The 18,479-nt window shown below is 40.2% G+C and overlaps 1 protein-coding gene across 1 annotated transcript; it reads right to left on the bottom strand.

Moving 5' to 3' along the window:
* Positions 1–1,140: 1,140 nt before the first annotated feature.
* On the bottom strand, positions 1,141–18,441 carry LOC146452488 (uncharacterized). Its single transcript, XM_085097780.1, has 4 exons — positions 18,315–18,441; positions 15,727–16,439; positions 3,968–5,865; positions 1,141–1,516 (listed from the first exon to the last, which is right to left on the bottom strand). Exons 2-4 carry the CDS (start codon positions 16,428–16,430, stop codon positions 1,497–1,499), a joined length of 2,622 nt encoding a protein of 873 aa, XP_084953906.1. The 5' UTR covers positions 16,431–16,439; positions 18,315–18,441; the 3' UTR covers positions 1,141–1,496.
* Positions 18,442–18,479: the final 38 nt, after the last annotated feature.

The raw sequence follows: 18,479 nt of genomic DNA, 5'->3' as shown, positions 1-18,479 counted from the left end.
TTCTGGGTCCCAGATCCAAGTTATTATTGCTGAGTTAAATCCATTGTTTAAGTTGAGCGTTTTCCAGTCGTTTAGTTCTAAACAGGTTGTTTACATAGCAGGCAAAAAATGAAAAAAAAAAAAAAAAACACAACAACGACAACCGTGAAACAAACAAACAAAACAACAACAGCAAACACGGTACAGACCCGTTAACAATTATTGGTTTTGTTGCAGTGATTCTGGTGAAGAAATACACGTGGTGTTCTGGGTCCATAGACGGCTTACTTCTCAAGAGACACCAGCCAATGAACATCTGACTTGAATAAGGTACTGAGATGGCTCATTTCAAATACCTTTTTTAAATAATTTAATCAATAAAAATATTGAGGCTTAAATTTGTGAAATTTTAAGAATATTGAAATTTGCTGGTAGTATTCTACATGCAAATATAAAATCGTGCACCACGATCAGAAAAGACCAAATAATTATTGCCTGTTCCCAAATTCCCCTCGGTTTTGCTGCTTGTATCCAAACTGTGCCTTTGCCCAACATCCCGCCAGCTACACAGTTTTTGCCCCCTAAACTATACAATACCAAGGAATGAACAGTAAATGCAAAATATCATTACTTTAACTCAGCTCTAGAGTACTGAAATTTATAAAAGTTAACATTATTAAGCTATTACGTTTCTAACTATTTCGGTTTGACTTAAAGTTTCCTTTGGCTCAGTTGTTTTAAGACTGAAGCAATATTTATTAATACTATCATTCAAGGACCGTCCAACTACAACTACCCCATAACCCTTTTTAAGAGCCCTGACAGTGATCAGCATCAAATTTCCCTTTGTAGTATCAATGCCTATTCGACCCCTGAAGATAAGAGAATTTGCTTTTTGATAAAGGGTTAATAAGAAACTTACATGTACATATTACACGAATAGAAACCTTATAAATTATCAAATTTACTCATTTGACGAGTGAGATCTTTTAAATTTGGAACTCTTCCTTTGAACTAATTTTTTAATCTAGCTTAGTGAACGATATGAACTACAAACACATTGCTTACTACTATTTTAGCCATAAGCTCTGCTAATTATTAAATTTGCGAACAGAATTAACTTGCAATTCAAGTTACTTACTGCAAGTTGTTTAACCTACAAAACATTAAATTACTCGGGCATGGTATAATAGCTCATATACCATTGCCCCTAAGCCAATCAAATCCCATCCTCGGAGACACAGGGGCAGTTAGTCGGGTAGCAGGGATTTTCGTGCTCGAAAGTTTACTTTAAGAACGGGCCCAGAGGCCTGTCCCTTTCTTACAGTAAACTTTTGCCCACGAAAATCCCTGCTACCCAACTAACTGCCCCTGGGTCTCAGAGGATGATCAAATCCCTGGAATTCCGTTATACAATGATCTAGTTTTTAACAATAACTGTCAACTAGTATAATTACTCAGGTGATCCACTTGAGAATGAGGTCTGGCAGCACCATTTAAAAAGGGCCAATTCAATTTTACTCCAGTGTTCTGGCATCTGCAAAAAAAGAACAGAAAAACAAGACAAAAACAGTCAGTTTCTAAGTTTTCAAAAGGAAAAAAAATCCTTTAACCCTTTGAATTCTCCATTTTAGCCTGCAAAACATGTCATGTGCAATGTACGTACATGTGATATTATTCTCTCATGCATCAATGAAAACAACAACAACATGAACAACAAAAACAGCAAGCTCCAGGAAACAAGATAATTGGAAATAGATAAACAACAAGGGAATCTGGCCCTTTAAAAGGCAGAGCCTGTACAAGAAATGTTTAGATTTATAAGTTGTTAAATTGCAAATAGGAATGTATGGAGAAGCTACCGTAGATCTATTAGTTAGGATGAAGCATGATTATTCCTACATTAATATTTTATATGTTACAGCGCTTACCAATAACACGCAACCTACCCCATTCAGAAGAGTCAGATAAAGTTGCATTTTGGTGGACATCAATCAAAGAAAAGCCACTGAAATTATTTTGAATTGTGACAAGATTCCAAGGTAACTTGGCAAGAAACTAAGAATTTTACTTCCCCAAGAGAAGGTAAACTTTATTTAAATTGATTTCCGAGCCAGATCAAGCAAAAATAAAAGGTATTAATGTCACTGTTCCGGCTAAGATTTGAGCTACATGGAACTTTACCCAAACATATAATTAACTAAAGAAATGACAACAGACATATTGGCGTAAATAAGGGGGAAACACCGCAAGGTGATTGCGTGACAGGCGACTACTATTGCGTGACCATTTTAAGGCCTCACTTCTCTGGCACTTCCACCTGCACCTAGCCCAACAACAACAAAGCACAACCACGCGCTGCAACAGCAGCACAGCTAGGCCAGCAGCACCACTCCGAGAAGAGTATTGGCAGGTCCCAAAACTAGAGGAACTGAAATGACCTCTCCTGCCTCACCTATCTCACCAGCACTACTGGGTCGGACTGGAATATTGGCAGGTCAATACAATTAAAATGCTGTAAAAAAAAGTTAGATAGAGAACTTAGCTTGGGGAAGTCGCTGCGCAGACTTAACCGAAGTGCAACCAACGACTGGTGTCCCCAGTTTATTAATGACATGGCCTCTAAAGGGAGGGAGGGAGGGAAAAAATTTACACAGCTTAACAGCGAGCAAACAATTGCATGTTAAGTAAATGTGAGTTAAAACCTTTTATGCAGCATTTTATACCTAGACAGTGTTCAACGCCTGAGCCAATTGCCAGGCTTGTACTACATGTATGTACATGCTAGACCTTACATCATAACAAAAGAGACATGAATGAATGCCCAGGGTATTTAGAAGATTTAACAATTTAGAAAGGACGAAATAACTAGTAGATCCAGACAGAATTGTAACATACTAAGATAGAATAATAGATAAATGCCTAGACAAAGAATACAATCTATGGTACATTACAGTACCAAGCACCAAGTATAAAGTACAATACAAGCAATGCCCCACAAGGCGAAAAGTGTCACGTTCCATAACTGCGTTTTACAATTTTGTTGTAAAACTCTCTTTTTGCAAAATTATCATGTGTAGCAGTTTAAAATTTTTCATAAAAAAATATGGTTTTGTCTAAACAATGCCCATTCCTTTACATAACCTGGCTTGGAAATCAACTTTCATAAAGTTTACCATCCATCAGTGGATGAAAGTGTCAATTTATTGGTTCTGTTGCCTTGAAATGTTCTCAGAATTCAGAATTCAACGTTTTTTCTGTCATTGACGTCCACCAAAACGCAACTTTATCGGAGTCTTTTGAAGGCGATAGGTCACGTGTTATTATGTCGCTACTCATGTTCTGCCTCCTTGTCTTTACGAAATTGCGCCCATTGAAACACGTCGCTCGTAAATGCAAATGAGCTTCAAATGAGCTAGCAAGGAAGCGATGATTTTTAGGTTATTCGATGACAAACATTACAGTTCCCAATAAGAATGGGCATTATGTATGCTATCATTGCGATAAAAAAGGAGGAAAACAGATAATCACTGTCTCCAGTAAATTGAAAGTAATTTGCATATAATCAAGCGGCACGGCAGAATCAAGCAAATGTAATTTTCAATCAATGAAGCGTGTTTTTACGGCAATATACTGCGATTCCAAGCAAAAATTTTGATTTAAAGGATCCCAAATCAACCACATTCAATGTTAGAACTTTAATACGTTTCTTTCAAAGGGCGCTGCTACCATTTCCTTATGTAAACTCCTTCTTCTTGTGCAAACAAATAAACTAACACTCTTAAGGATTCATGCTGCGAGACAAAAGATACCGCCACTAGCGGCACGCTTTGTAATGCTCGCAAAGCATCATGGTACCCCACTTTTATCGGGCAATGTGTTTCAATGGGCGTGATTTCGTAATGTAAACGATCATACACTGTAATGTAAGTCTCATACTTTCGGTGGGAGCTTCAGCTGTATACAACACAATGAATCGAAAACAAACCTTTTGAAGAGTTTTGCAGACGTCTGATGGCTTCCCTCACACTTTCATGGCTCTTCTGGTCTCTGTTACATTTTTCAATTTCTGCTTTCAGGCTTCTGAGATCCTGAGTGTAGCGGTTGGTTTTTAAGTCATTTCTTCTTCCACAGTATACCTTGTATTCAATCTGAGCAACAATTGCTGTCACATCTAAGTTTGGGGGATCCATGACACTGATGCTTGGTAGGTGTTTGAGATTGTTTTCTACAGTCTTCTGAAGCAGGCGAAACACACCGCTTCTTACATTGTCTCTAAATTTCGATTTGTCCCCAGGTTCCAAAAGATCTGAACCTTCAACCCTCATGGGACGTGCCTTCTTGGGCTTGTTACGTTTTGTCATTTTTTCATACTGATAGTTACATTGTGCTTCCTCCATTCGGGAAATTTTGATAGCAGGATGTCCTGTCCCATCACTGATATCATCATCATCATCATCATCATCATCATCAATGTGGTGCTTGGTAGGGGACTTTGGTGGACCACTCTCATATTGCGTATCAGAACTTCTCCTACCAAAAGGCTCTCTGAACAAAGCAGTTGTCTGGGATTTTCTCTCGGCCTCCAAATTTTGCAAACTTTCCATTGGGATTGGTTTTTCTTGATTTCCTATTTTGAGTGCACCCTCAAGCACTCCCTCATCTGATGCTAATGCTTGATAACCATGTTGAGTGGTGATCACCATCAGACAGCAAAAACATCTGGATACTGCTGTGTAAAGGAGTTCTTTAACCTTCTTTACAGGCCAGTCACGGTCAACGAAAAAACGAGGGTTGTACAAAAGAACAACTTTTGACTCCAACCCCTTGTACCTTCTAATGCTTTCGACCACCACTTTATCATGATTTTCTTCATAAGGTTTCTCTGCATCCTGGTTGTCTACCTTGAGGCGTTTAAGCTCAGAGCTGAGCCTATCTCTTATCTCTGTGTTTTCCACTAGGACACAGATGTCTTTGTTGTGCACCTTGTTTCTACGGAGTTCTTCAATATGCTTGACAACTGACTTAGCTCCAATGCTCTCTGGAACCTGCCTATTTGGCAGTGATGTTTCCCACTTAATGGCCAAGCCAGGTTGCTGATGTCCTAGGGTGATAGCCTCTCCAGTTGGAACCCTTGACTTAAAATACTTCTTTGACTGATCAAAGACATTTCCAGTGTTGCGTAGCACCTTAGTGAGTTTGGTGCTTTTCTTCAGGGTTTTTTTGTGCCGTTGATACTGCTCTTCTGACAAGTGCAAGTGCTGGTTTGTATCATAAAAGAACCATTTATGTTTGGCATCAACATTGAATCCTGCAGTGCCATCATCATCATCATCAGAAAGGTCATCGTCATTCTTCCACAGCTTCTCAAAAAGTGCTGGCCATCTGTCGCCAATCAGATCTTGGCATTCATCAACAAATATGTGGTCATATTGCCACTGTGGCGGCATCCACTTCTCCAAACGTTTCACTGCAGCAGCAATGTTTTCCTCTTTCTCCTGATCATATTGACTACATTTCCCAGTGATTTCAAAGAGAAGATTACTGAATGTCTTCACTTCCACCACGGAACTCAAATCATCACCTTGTAAAAGATTAGTCAGATGGTCTTCAAATGTTTTTTTCAGCATCTTTGACAGAGGCAAACTGTGGCAGATCACAAGGATTTTTTGCCCACTTTCATGCAAGATTGCTTTTTGTGCAATGCACTTCACTTTCTCCATCAGTATCCATGTCTTCCCACTACCAGCAGGGCCTGTTATCCATTGTTCTGAGGTGGAGCCTAGCATCACTTTCAGCTGCTCATTGGTTTTAAAAACCAGCACTTTGTGGCTTTTATCAATTGAGTGGCTGAGGCAATGACCACTGTGAACCATGCCAATGAACCTGAAAAAGGAAAGATTAAAGAAAGAAAGAATTACATTGAGTCTTGAAATACCAAAATAACTGGATCTTGTGTCTTGTAGGGGGCCTCTATCGATAGTAACGGTCGGTATGTCGGTCGATTCACGGTCGATATCTCGGTCGATGTATCCACCGAGTATCGGTCGATTGTCGGTCGAGTAGAGGACGACTATCGATCGCGCATCGGCCGCTATGTAAACGATGTATCGATCGATCATTGGATCACTTTCGGTCGAGAGATCGACCGACAGTCGGTCGCGATAGCACCGGCAGTGTGTCGGCAATATATCGGTAAACCGTCGGTCAAGTATCGGTAAAATATCGGTCGATGCATCGGCCGATACTCGGTCGACACGAAAAAGGACGAGGATTTTGCTTTGTTCTAAGCCGGTTAAACTGGGACACTACAGTGTAATACGCTGGCATATTTTTGCACGTTCTCTTGACCTAATATGGTAAAATGATGCAATAGTGCAAGAATAAAATGAGATAACGACAGACTATCGACCGACTATCAGTCATTATTATATCGGCCATCAACTGATATGACGACAGATAAAGCGGTGCGCTATGTACACGAATGTCAATCGAGATAAGGACAAAATGTTGAAAAACATATTGATAGAATATTGACTGATATATCGGCAGATACTATTGGACGGTAAGCGGTGAAATATTAATGAAGTATCGGTGATGTGTCGGTTAAGTGTCGGTGTATTGCTATCTATATCGGCCGACAGCCACCTCGGTCGATACGACGACCGCCATAGCGGTACAACATCGACCGAGTCATCCCCAATTATCGACCAAGTAGCGCCCTAGGCTCGACCGAGATATCGACCGTCAGTCGACCGTGAGTCGACCGACATATCGACCATTACCATCGATCGAGGCCCCCTATAAGACACAAGATCCAAATAACTTACATGTACCCCTAACCTAATTAGCTAATAGACAATTAAATAGCCACATAAAAATTATGCAGTGTACATGTATCATGCACAATCCTCTTGCACCATTAAATTGGAACATGGTTGAAAAAATCTACTACAAATGACTACAAACAAGCTTTAGCTAATCTGCAGTTTGCTTGCTGCTAGAACTTGTTTACCATCAAGAGTTGTAACACGTGGCGTGTTGGTTTTAAAATGAGCTTTTTAGTGGAAAGATTCAACCAAATTCTTTGAGTTTTGGCACACCTTATAAGAAATGTTTGGATTCTTAGGACCTGTTCACATGGAGGTGGGTGACCCCAGGGCTCGAAATAATTTCCAGAGAGTCTCCGGACACGATGACCGGCCCAATTCATTTTAGCTCGGTCACGTACCGTTTCTGGCCGGTCAAATTATATGAAATAAATAACTCTTAAAACAGGGGCCCATGAACCAAAACTGGCGTTATATATTTCCAAAAAAGTTAGAGCACTTTAAAGCACTCATTGTCAACAACAAATGTAAATTACAGCAGCAAAATGAAAATAAGCTTACAGTGTATAAGTATTAATACGTACTGTACACTGTCTGTAAGACTAACCCACAACACGTTAAATATCGTTATCGTATACATTAAATTTGTAAATAAGTAAATGCACAGTAAATGCCTCCAAATATAATGATTTCTGGTGTACGTATCACGGTGTGAGATCTTGATCCTAAAACTCTGCCAGTAATCCGTGTTTATACTCCTCATTACAAGAGATTCATCGAGAAAAGCTTAGTAACTAGGCATTTTAACTTGGGTGTGCCGGAACCGGAAGACACATCAAGTGTTAAAGAAATATGGTAAAATTTGAAAGTCTGGAAATGTTATTTATTGACAACTGCCAAGAAATTTCTCAGGAAAGTTATAAAATATCTCCCTTTAAGCAACACAAACATCTCAAGCTTTTGTGTGTGGCACACAACCGAGAAGCTCTTTCCGTACATTGTGTTGTTGAGCTGTTGAAGTACACTAACAGTAAAGTACTTTTAGATATTCGAGGGCATTACTTCACACAAGAAGACTTTGATTACTCGGGAACATTACCATGCACAGCGTAGAATCAAAGAAGTTGGCGATTATCAACATATGATCACATGCCTGCTGCGCGGGTTCCCATGACGTGATGTATTGTACGCACATCCGGCTTTTATTTAACTCGCAAATCTTTAGATATATATATTTTTCTGTAACACGTTCCATGACAATCACAACCAGTTTTTGCTTGAATGTTTTTCATTTTGTGTTATCTCTATAGGTCAATAATATCTGGCAAACGTTAAATTGTTTGTACATTGATTCAGGTTCACAGATGTTTATCACTGTATATTTATTTAACCTTTCATGTTTATATTACGCACGCCAAAGATAAACACACAGATAAACTTGCGAAGATTGGAATAACTATTGGTTTTATAAAGTATAGTTCCTTTGCTTTTGTACTTTGATTATATTTATTCTGGGCTGAGGAATTACTTTATATGCAGGGAGAAATGCAAAACTTGAAAATAAACTAATAAAAGTGAATTAGAAAATAAATTATTTTTAACTTTGTGACCGGAAGTGCGTGAACCCCAATGTCTGTTTTCAATGCCCGGATTGTAAACAACGGTTCTTGTTGCATTTCACCCAGGATTTCAGATCAAAGTTTCGAAAATGACAATACACAGCGACTTGCTACAACTGAAACAACTGAACAGCATGGAAATTTTAATTTATTTCATTTTCAAAACGATCAAATGTGACCGGTCAACATGACCGGCAAGACGAAAGGTTGACCGGTCAACTCCCAAATCAGTCCGGACATTGTCCGTTGACCGGCCGTTATTTCGAGCCCTGGACCCTGGGAAGGTGAGGTACCCCGCCTCGGTGGGGTTTCCAATCTCTTTTTTTTTATCGTGTTTGCATACTCTTAGAAGTGTGGTACCCCACCAAGGCAGGTTGCCCGGTCAGCCCGGCCAGGTAACCCACTTAGCTGGGTGCATTTTCTCCATATGAATGCTGTTATGGTGGGTAATCCACCTAGCTGGGGCAATGTCCATCAAGGCATTTGTCTTAAATTCTGAATTCTGAATTCCGCCAAAGCCCGCTAAAACAACATGATGGCTGCCAACCACTTCAAGCCTGGCAAGCTTTTCTGCCAATTTCATTTTCAAAACGTCGAGAAAAACAGTTTTGGCAAAGAAAATACTGACCACGTGATAGCATATTAATCCTCACCCCAGTGCCCAGGGGTTGTGTGTGAAGGCTAGCTTTCTTTTACTACAGGCAGGATACCTCACCTTCCTGGTGTTCCCCACTTCCATGTGAACAGGCCCTAAGAAGATTGTGTTTATTTTGTTATGATCAATAGTTAATTTAAACCTTAATATTACAAAAAATACCCAATCCTATGTACCCTGCACATAATGAACAAAGGAAATTTTCACTCTGCATGTGAAGGCATAATGCATGTGTGCAATGTACTTGATTGTATGATGCATGTAAATCGACCATGATGAATGCACTTTATGTGGATAGGTATTGCAGCTGTTCCTGCATGTGGCCACTACTGTAAGAGTTATAATAATACAGTACCGTGCAAATGTAAGATGACAGTCCCTCGAAACTCGAACTTCGAGACTCGATCCTTGATCCTCGATCCTCGAAACTCGAAAGCTTCGAGTATCGAGGTTCGAGTCAAGTGCATCGAGTTTCGAGACAGGGAAACAAAGAACTTTTCGCATGATTAGTTTTTCGCACGTCTTATCCGAGGCCACAGTTCCAACACTGCAGAGACAGCCAACTGTGTTTGCGTTTTTGTTGGAGCGATGTGCGTTGTATGCTCGAGCTAGAGAGAGTTCCCTCTTCAAGCCTTTTCTTGGTTCGTTGTCGATTACAACCGAAAGTATTGTGCGTTTATAATCAAGGAAATACTGTTTTCGAAGTTTTGATTCGAAAGTTTTAAGTACATTCAAGCATAATTACAGTGCAGGCCAGAATTAAGCGAACTACGCAGACGCGTTTTATATGCAGCAAAAACGCGTATGCGCGTATTTTTAGACGCGTCTAAATGTGCGCATTTTTGCCATTGTTATTCATTGCCGTAAGTTCTCTTTGTGTGGTATTGTCAAACAAAACAAAAGACTTCAACGGGATAACAACAAACACAAAATTAGCATTTTATGAAATCAGCAAGCGACAGCTATCTTATTTCGAATCTTATCCGCTTCGTAAATACTGGCAGCTTTAAAAACAACTCCCCGCCGATATTGAACATTCACCGTATGTTATAGAAAATATAAATCTAAGCTAATTGGTCGAACACTACTTGTTTGAAATCAAAGCACTCTGTGCGCAAACTCGTGAATGATAGGTGTGTGTTTCGAGTTATGCCTTCAGTTATTTTAAAAATTACACGCACATTGTGACTCGAAAGAGAGCGTTTCCAGGTTTCTTCGAAGGGGTGAAAATGGCACAAGTTGGGTATAATTGGAAAGGCACTGTGGCTCCCGTGTTGATTGAATAAAAAAGCATCCAGTTTTCCTTACAAGAACCTCCGTACATCGTGTTGTTGTCGAATGAAACTTGATACATGTGCAGGAATTTGGTTGCCTAGCACGTGACTGAAATCTTCCCGATGTTATCAGCATGGCAATTTCTTTCTACGTCGAAACGACGGCTTCTGTCAGTGTTTTACAACATTAGAAGAAGCTTTCAATCTTGCAGAAGTTGCTATTATGGCTTTATCCAAGTGAACGTAAATATAGGAATGCATCAAGCGTTGCGGTACTCAGTAGACTCTCAGTGTTTCACGTTCAGTTTAGGTTTGTTCCGGCGAATCGATCTTACCGCTCACACTAGACCCGAATGAAATTTTGCAAAATTGAAGTTTCCTATTTTACCCTAAGCCTTTAACCAACGGAATTGCCTTGGATCTTTAAAGTCAACTGAACGATTACCGGAGATAGTAAATGCTTGAGGTAGAATGAGGGAAAGTACACGGTAAGTCAGCAAATCTGAACCGAAGCGCGCGAGAGGAGCGAAGTCTGTTGAAAATCATTTGGTGGATTGACTGATTTTATTCCGGGTCGTAATTTATTTGTTTACTCTATATGATTTACCCACAAATACTGCATTATTCTCGAACTACCTGAATCATCATTGCGGCAAGGAATAAATAAGAATAACCTTTAGAAATATAAACAAACAAGTTAAATCCTTTCACGGTCTACGTACGCAGAGCTCGTTTCGCAAAGTACAGATCTTTAAATTTAGAAACACTGCATTCCCGGCGTTTTATTCCTCTTTTAGCTTGTCACACACAGAAGTCTGACTGTTGTACAGTACCGTGCAAATGTAAGTTGACAGTCCCTCGAAACTCGAACTTCGAGACTCGATCCTCGATCCTCGAAACTCGAAAGCTTCGAGTATCGAGGCTCGAGTCGAGTGCATCGAGTATCGAGTCGAAAGCATCGAGTTTCAAGGCAGGGAAACAAAGAACTTTTCGCATGATTAGTTTTTCACACATCTTATCCGAGGCCACAGTTCCAACACTGCAGAGACAGCCAACTGTGTTTGCGTTTTTTTTGGAGCGATGTGCGTTGTATGCTCGAACTAGAGAGAGTTCGCTCTTCAAGCGTTTTCTCGGTTCGTTGTCGATTACAACCGAAAGTATTGAGCGTTTTTAATCAAGGAAATATTGTTTTCGAAGTTTTGATTCGAAAGTTTTAAGTACAATCAAGCATAATTATGTGCAGCGCACTGGTTTAGCGAGGTTAAAAGTGATGGCGCGTGTTTCCATTCTCAGCTTGTGAAACAGCGGCCGAAAAAGTCGCAATCTTTTAGTTTCGCTTCCTTCACTGTTAAAACTGGGTTTAGTGAACAAGTAATCCAGTCATCTGTCAGAGGAAGAGACGGTTACAATCCGAAATCATTTGATAGAAAATGAAGAAAACGTGACATTGCCTTTTGAGATTATCTCGGTAATATTTATGCAAATTTGTAACGCTACGCCAAAGATGTAAACATTCGCGGCGGTTTTCAAAGTCTGCTCTGAGGCGAGCGAACGGCCACGTTGAAGTTTCCCCGGTTCCTTGCCGAATTCTACCGTAAATGTTGTGCGTTTTTAAATAAGGAAATGCTTTTTTCGAAGTTTTCATTCGAAAGATTTAAGTACAATCAAGTATAATCTTGCGGCGTACTGCCGCAGCGAACATATTTCAGAAGCGATCGTGTTACATTCTGCGAAAAAGCCGCAATCTTGTAGTTTACAATGTAGTTCGCTTCTTTGAGTTGGAAGTTTGATTAAAAAGAATGTAGCATATGAAGAAAAATTTTAGCATGTTTTAATTTCACAACAACACGAATGGATGTGTTTTAAAAAATAATACGCGGAAGAAGAGAAACGGGCCGCAACAGATTTATCGAACACCCACTGCCGCTGATTTGATTTCCTTCAACTTTCGACCAAACTAAGAAAAGACTACATGCAAGTGCCATTCGAAAATCGCTTTTGTTATCTCTTATTGTTTGAGGTTCGAGAAATTAATCGATTCCTCGAAATCTGCCATCGAGATCCTCGAAAAATCCTTCGAGCGTCTCGATACTCGATACTCGAAACTCGAGCCTCGAACCTCGATACTGACAATTCTCGATAGCTTCGAGGATCGAGGATCGAGGTTTGAGTCGAGACTGTCAACTTACATTTGCACGGTACTGTAGTCTTGATATCTTCAATTCTTCCGATTTTATTCATCATTTCGTTTCGTTTCGCAAAATACAGTAAGCCTCGCGGCAAGTTTTTTTTCTTTAAGTTCTTCCATGCGCTCAACAACATGAAGTTGTTCTTGCGCTGAGCCGGTTCTACAAGAAAGTCGACAAGTGTAGTCATACTTTGTCAAACCCTTCTGAAAGGCTTTTCCCAGGCAATTCAAAAGAACAATGAAAGATCAACAATACGAAAACAATGAGCTAGCTCATACATACTAATGCATCTGACTAGACGCACATCTGCAGATTTTTAGACGCGTATACGCGTCCGCAGCAGACGCGCTTTACGTGTATGTTTTGGTTCGCTTAATTCTGGCCTGCACTGTATGTGCAGCGCACTGGTTTAGCGAGGTTAAAAGCGATCGCGCATGTTTCCATTCTCAGCTTGTGAAACAGCGGCCGAAAAAGTAGCAATCTTTTAGTTTCGCTTCCTTCACTGTTAAAACTGGGTTTAGTGAACAAGTAATCCAGTCATCTGTCAGAGGAAGAGACGGTTACAATCCGAAATCAGTTGATAGAAAATGGAGAAAACGTGACATTGCCTTTTGAGATTATCTCGGTAATCTTTATGCAAATTTGTAACACTACGCCAAAGATGTAAACATTCGCGGCGGTTTTCAAAGTCTGCTCTAAGGCAAGCGAACGGCCACGTTGAAGTTTCCCCGGTTCCTTGCCAAATTCTACCGTAAATGTTTTGCGTTTTTAAATAAGGAAATGCTTTTTTTGAAGTTTTCATTCGAAAGATTCAAGTACAATCAAGTATAATCTTGCGGCGTACTGCTTCCGCAGCGAACATATTTCAGAAGCGATTGTGTTACATTCCACGAAAAAGCTGCAATCTTGTAGTTTACAATGTACAGTACCGCTCGAAACTATGGGACCATTTGCACGCGGTAAAACCTCGTCTTTGCCGAACGTGATTGCCGCGAATTCACCGCGGTGGGACGAAAACCGCAACCGCGGCAAAGACGAAAGCAACCGAAAGCCGCGGGGAATTAGACGCGGCGATGCCTCGGTAAAAATACAATAATGACTAATTACTATTGTCAGGGTATTGTCAAACATTATCTCACCTTTCATCCTAAAGAAGCCCTCAAACAAAAGAATTTGTAAAGACTCACCGAATCGGAAACCGAACGACTGATAACAATTCGTTTGGCAGTCACTGACGAAAGTTTCTTTTTCTGCATTTGGGACATGTTCAGTTTTTGTCACGCTACAGGCAATAATCACAGAGCAAAAGACATAGTTTCAGTTAATTCTTGCTGTTTACGCCACACAGTCAAGAAAGATATTCTATTCGTTTGATAAACTTCCTGATAACCCTTCCTACTGATGTAAAGTGCGCAACAAAGTTCAATCGAAAGAGCGACGCTGAATTCAAAATATGCAATTGGATTTCAGTACGGACGCGGAGAAAAACAAAGTGAAAATCCCTCCAAATGTATTGCCAATGTAATCCGGATTCGAAAAACTAAAACTTCGTAATAGATTTGATTCGGTATCGAGTGTGAGCGATATTAAAGATCAATTCGCTTGGAGCAAACACAAACGCGGAAAATTACCGCGACGCTTAACATATTTACTTTGGATAAAACGAAAATAGCAACTTTAGCAAAAGTGAAAAGCCCCTTCCGATGTTTTAAAACGTTGAGAGAAGCCGTCGTTTGGACGTAGAAAGGACCGTGCCACAATGAAGACACCGGGAAGATTTCAGTCACGTGCTAGGCAACCAAATTCTTTCACGTGTATCAAGTTTCATTCCGCAACACAACGCGGAAAAAACATTAAAGTAAGTTAATTTACGGCGATTCTTGGTAGGAAACCTGGACGCTTGCAGTTTGTTATTCAGCCTTTTCACTTATGCCCAACTAGTTCCATTGAAATTACTTACAAAAGGCCTGGAAGCGCTCTCGTCTTTCGTCGACTAGCATTCGAGCTTTCACTGACCTTTGCGTTGCTTCGCATATCGAAAGGAATTGTGCGAGTGAAGTTTAATGAATTGTTTTGCACGTTAAGCAAATAATTTTTGGCATAATCCGAAATATTATTACATTTACCAGTTCAATTCACGAGTTCGCTCACAGAGCGCTTTGCTTATTTCCCTTGAGAGCGAGTGCGCTTCCGTGAAATTTATCACACCTAAAACCCGACAGTTCGCTTAAGCCGCCGTTACACGTTGAAACTTTTAGCTGAAACTTGTGTGCAACGGCGCTGCGAAACAAGTTTCAGCAGCCGTTGCACCGTGTAACACGGTCGGTTTCGTAAAACTTTTTCGAACTTCCGTTGCAAGACAAGTTTCACGAAAAGTAGAACCGCTTTCTACTTCTGCAACGGCTCGCAACGGTCGCAGTGGTAAAAAAACAAGAGTTTCACCGTGTAACACCACTTCATGAAACTGGTCTCGTTCGCCGTTGCACACAAGTTTCAGCTAAAAGTTTCAACGTGTAACGGCGGCTTTATTGTCCTCGAAGAACATGAAAACAAAGCGAACAATAGCCTATTCAAACCCAACCGCATCCTGCCTTTCACCGCGGCCGAAAAAAACCTAGGTGAAACCGAGGTTTTTATTGCTGTTAGACGAGGTTTTGCCTAGGTGAAACTGCAGATCAACACCGCGAATCGACCGAGGCAAACTCGCGGCAAATGGTCCCATAGTTTCGAGCGGTACTGTAGTTCGCTTCATTGAGTTGGAAGTTTGATTAAAAAGAATTGGAGAAAAATATGAAAAATTTAAGCATGTTTTAATTTCACAACAAGGCGAACGGATTTACATACGGGGAAGAAAGAAACGCACCGCAACAGATTTATCGAACACTCACTGCCGCTGATTTGATTTACTTCAACTTTCGACCAAACTAAGAAAAGACTACATGCAAGTGCCATACAAAAATTGCTTTAATTTGTTATCTCTTATTGTTTGAGGTTTGAGAAATTAATCGTTTCCTCGAAATCTGCCATCGAGATCTTCGAAAAATTCTTCGAGCGTCTCGATACTCGAAACTCAAGCCTCAATTCTTGATAGCTTCGAGGATCGAGGATCGCGTAGAGACTGTCAACTTACATTTGCACGGTACTGTACATGTAATTTTAAACATACACCTGTACACTCACCGCATCACCAAGCAGTCGAACACTTCCTGACTAATAGTTCCCTGACGTACAATATTCTTCTCCCACCATGCAGAAAATGATTCAACAGACTCACAATCCTCTTTAAATATACCATTTGAAGGTATATGAGCAGAATTGGGTCGAGGACAATTTGGCATCACCACAAATCCTGGATACACAAACAGCTCTTTATCGACACATTTCTTCAGGTTTCCTGGCAAATAGTCTCCTGCAAATGCCTGCAATGCTTCCTTGTCTTTCTCTAACTGTTTACTGGCTGCTGCAAATTTGCCCTTTGTTTTGGAGGCTGCCTTCACTTGGAAGAAAATTATACCACGCTGGCGGTGAATGACAACAAAATCATGTTCCCCTGTTAGCCATTTCTGCTCCTCCTTACCCCACTCCTCATTCAGTTCTGAAATCTTTTCCCTGAATTTGTGGGAGTGAACTACAAACATGCCTTGTTCTGAGGTTTCTCCAAACTCCTGTAAAAGGTCATAGAATTTCTTTTCTGTGTGCTGCCCTTCATCTGGAGTTTGTCCTTTAAAGCTGAAGAAAGGTGGAACCATGGTGGTTTTTTGTAGGTTTTGCCACCCTGGATGGTACTCATCCAGGTCACCCTTAATCTGCTCATCCCAGCTTCTCAAACCGTCATCAGCTAAGTCTCGTTGGCCAAAGCCTTTTACTTTCGGTGCCCCTAACATTTCATTGATCTGTTGCAGAAAGCACAAAAAAATAATTTCATTAGGTTATAATAATTATTTGGCTCAACATAGACCATTGCAAATTAATATGATGTAAAATAATGTACAGTTAAATCACAAAACACAGAGAGGAACCTTTTCTATAAACACTAAGTCTTATTATTTGCAGCTATAAGGTAGCTAGTTTTTGTGACCCAAATTTTAACCCCTAAAAGGTACGGTGATCACACCTGTCACTTTTCTAGGGAATTCCCCAACCCTTCCCAACCGGGTGATTACTTTTCTTATGCATGCAATTGCCAAAGTTCGTTACTTTGCCACTTTCATTTCAAGTATCATTCTGTTTCACTTTATCTAGTAAGCATTAAAAGTACAGTATTGACAGGGGGACTGTTTCGAGTGGTACAATCTGTGTGTTTTTCGTAACTTTGCCACTTTCATTTCAAGCATCGCTCTGTTTCACATTATCTAAGCATCAAAAAGCAGGGCGTAACATGTCAATCGAAATTAATCATCGAAAATGTAGTAAAGAAGTCGATAGTACTCAATATTTGTCAATAATTTATTGCTTATTGACAAGTTTAATTTGTCGGTAAAATTAAGTCAATAATCACAAGATTTTAAACTTAAGTTGATTGTTATGGACAGAAATTAAGCCAATTTTCAATCAGCTGCGAAAACTATTTAGTAATCCAATAGCTTGAACGGCAATTTAAAGCAGCGTTTACACGAACATGGTTTCATTTGAAACCGCATCGCCTTCAATGCGGTTGCACCTTGCATTTACACAATGCCAGTCGAGACTATTACTGAAACTGGGTCGATTTGAAAACACTGACAAAAGTGGAGCATTTTCAAAACAATACATTTCCATCTGGCGTGTAAACGGTGAAACCGCATCAATTTAAATACCGTTACTATTTTGGCGCGAAACTTCATCTGGGCACAAAGATTGAAAATGGTACAGTATATTTTTTCTGGACCGATTCCCAATCAACACTCTCGGCTTTTACTGACTTTGTACTCGTTATTCACTTTCAACAGGAGTTCCACTTTGTCGTCAGTGTCAGTCCATGTGAATTGTGCAGTGATCGAACCTAGATCCCCTCAGCAATTGGAAGTGGTGAGATTGGCATCGTGTGAACGCTTTGAAACCGTATCGTTTTTGACGCGGTTTCAAGGGCATGAAACCGTGACGATTTGAAACCCATTTGTGTTAACACTGCCTTAGCTTAAAGAAGTTTTAACAGCTCTAAAGTAAATCTGCATGGCAATAAAGTTTAACACTGAGTCTACTAAAAACTGAGCAACCAAGTGGTTTGTAATAAGTGCTGTTCAGCCGTGCTAAAACATTTGATCGTGCCCGATCTCTTTCCTTGTATAAATACATGTATCACCCGAACTGACGTTCCCTGAGCCGCGACGACCAATAGTTTTTTGAATATTTGATGTGAATTGAGTTATTTTGCTGCTTTTGCTACTTCTCATGTTTGTTTGAGCTTCTAATGCAGTGAACTGAATTTGGGTTTATTGAAATCTTGCGATAGCCGATCGGCTCGAGCTTCATTAGTCCGCGTTCGTCTGCAGTCCCATCTCCCGCCATACATCTTTGTCATAATTTGATAATTGTCGATTAAAATCGATCAAATCGAATTTTAACAGTGAAAATCGTTCAAACGTTCCGTGATAAATCTCGAACGATTTAATGAATGGATTAAAGGGGAAGGGAAGGGGTTAAATTTAATTCTTATTTACTAATAAAAGCGGTTATTGTTTTCCCGCGCAAATTTCAGACTTCACCTCGCACATCGCGTCTTAAAAAAATAGGACTCAACTTAGATACGAAAACCTTTGCAATAAGTTATATGTAGTTTATAAGCTTACCTTCTTGCACAATGAGCCGATTGAACTTAAGCTCTTGAATAGATATAATTTATCCGCACAGTGACAAAGAAATCGACAAAGCCCCGACGAGCGGGAGCGCGAAATTAACCGGGAATCACGGAAGTGTCAGTTTTTAGCAGTGAGCCTTACATGACGTACTGACCC

The sequence above is a fragment of the Pavona decussata genome, unplaced genomic scaffold (genome assembly GCF_977016875.1).
Source record: "Pavona decussata unplaced genomic scaffold, jaPavDecu1.1 SCAFFOLD_367, whole genome shotgun sequence".
Lineage (NCBI taxonomy): Eukaryota > Metazoa > Cnidaria > Anthozoa > Scleractinia > Agariciidae > Pavona > Pavona decussata.
The sequence above is the reverse complement of the archived record's forward strand: the minus strand, read 5'-3'. Positions and strand labels throughout refer to the sequence as shown.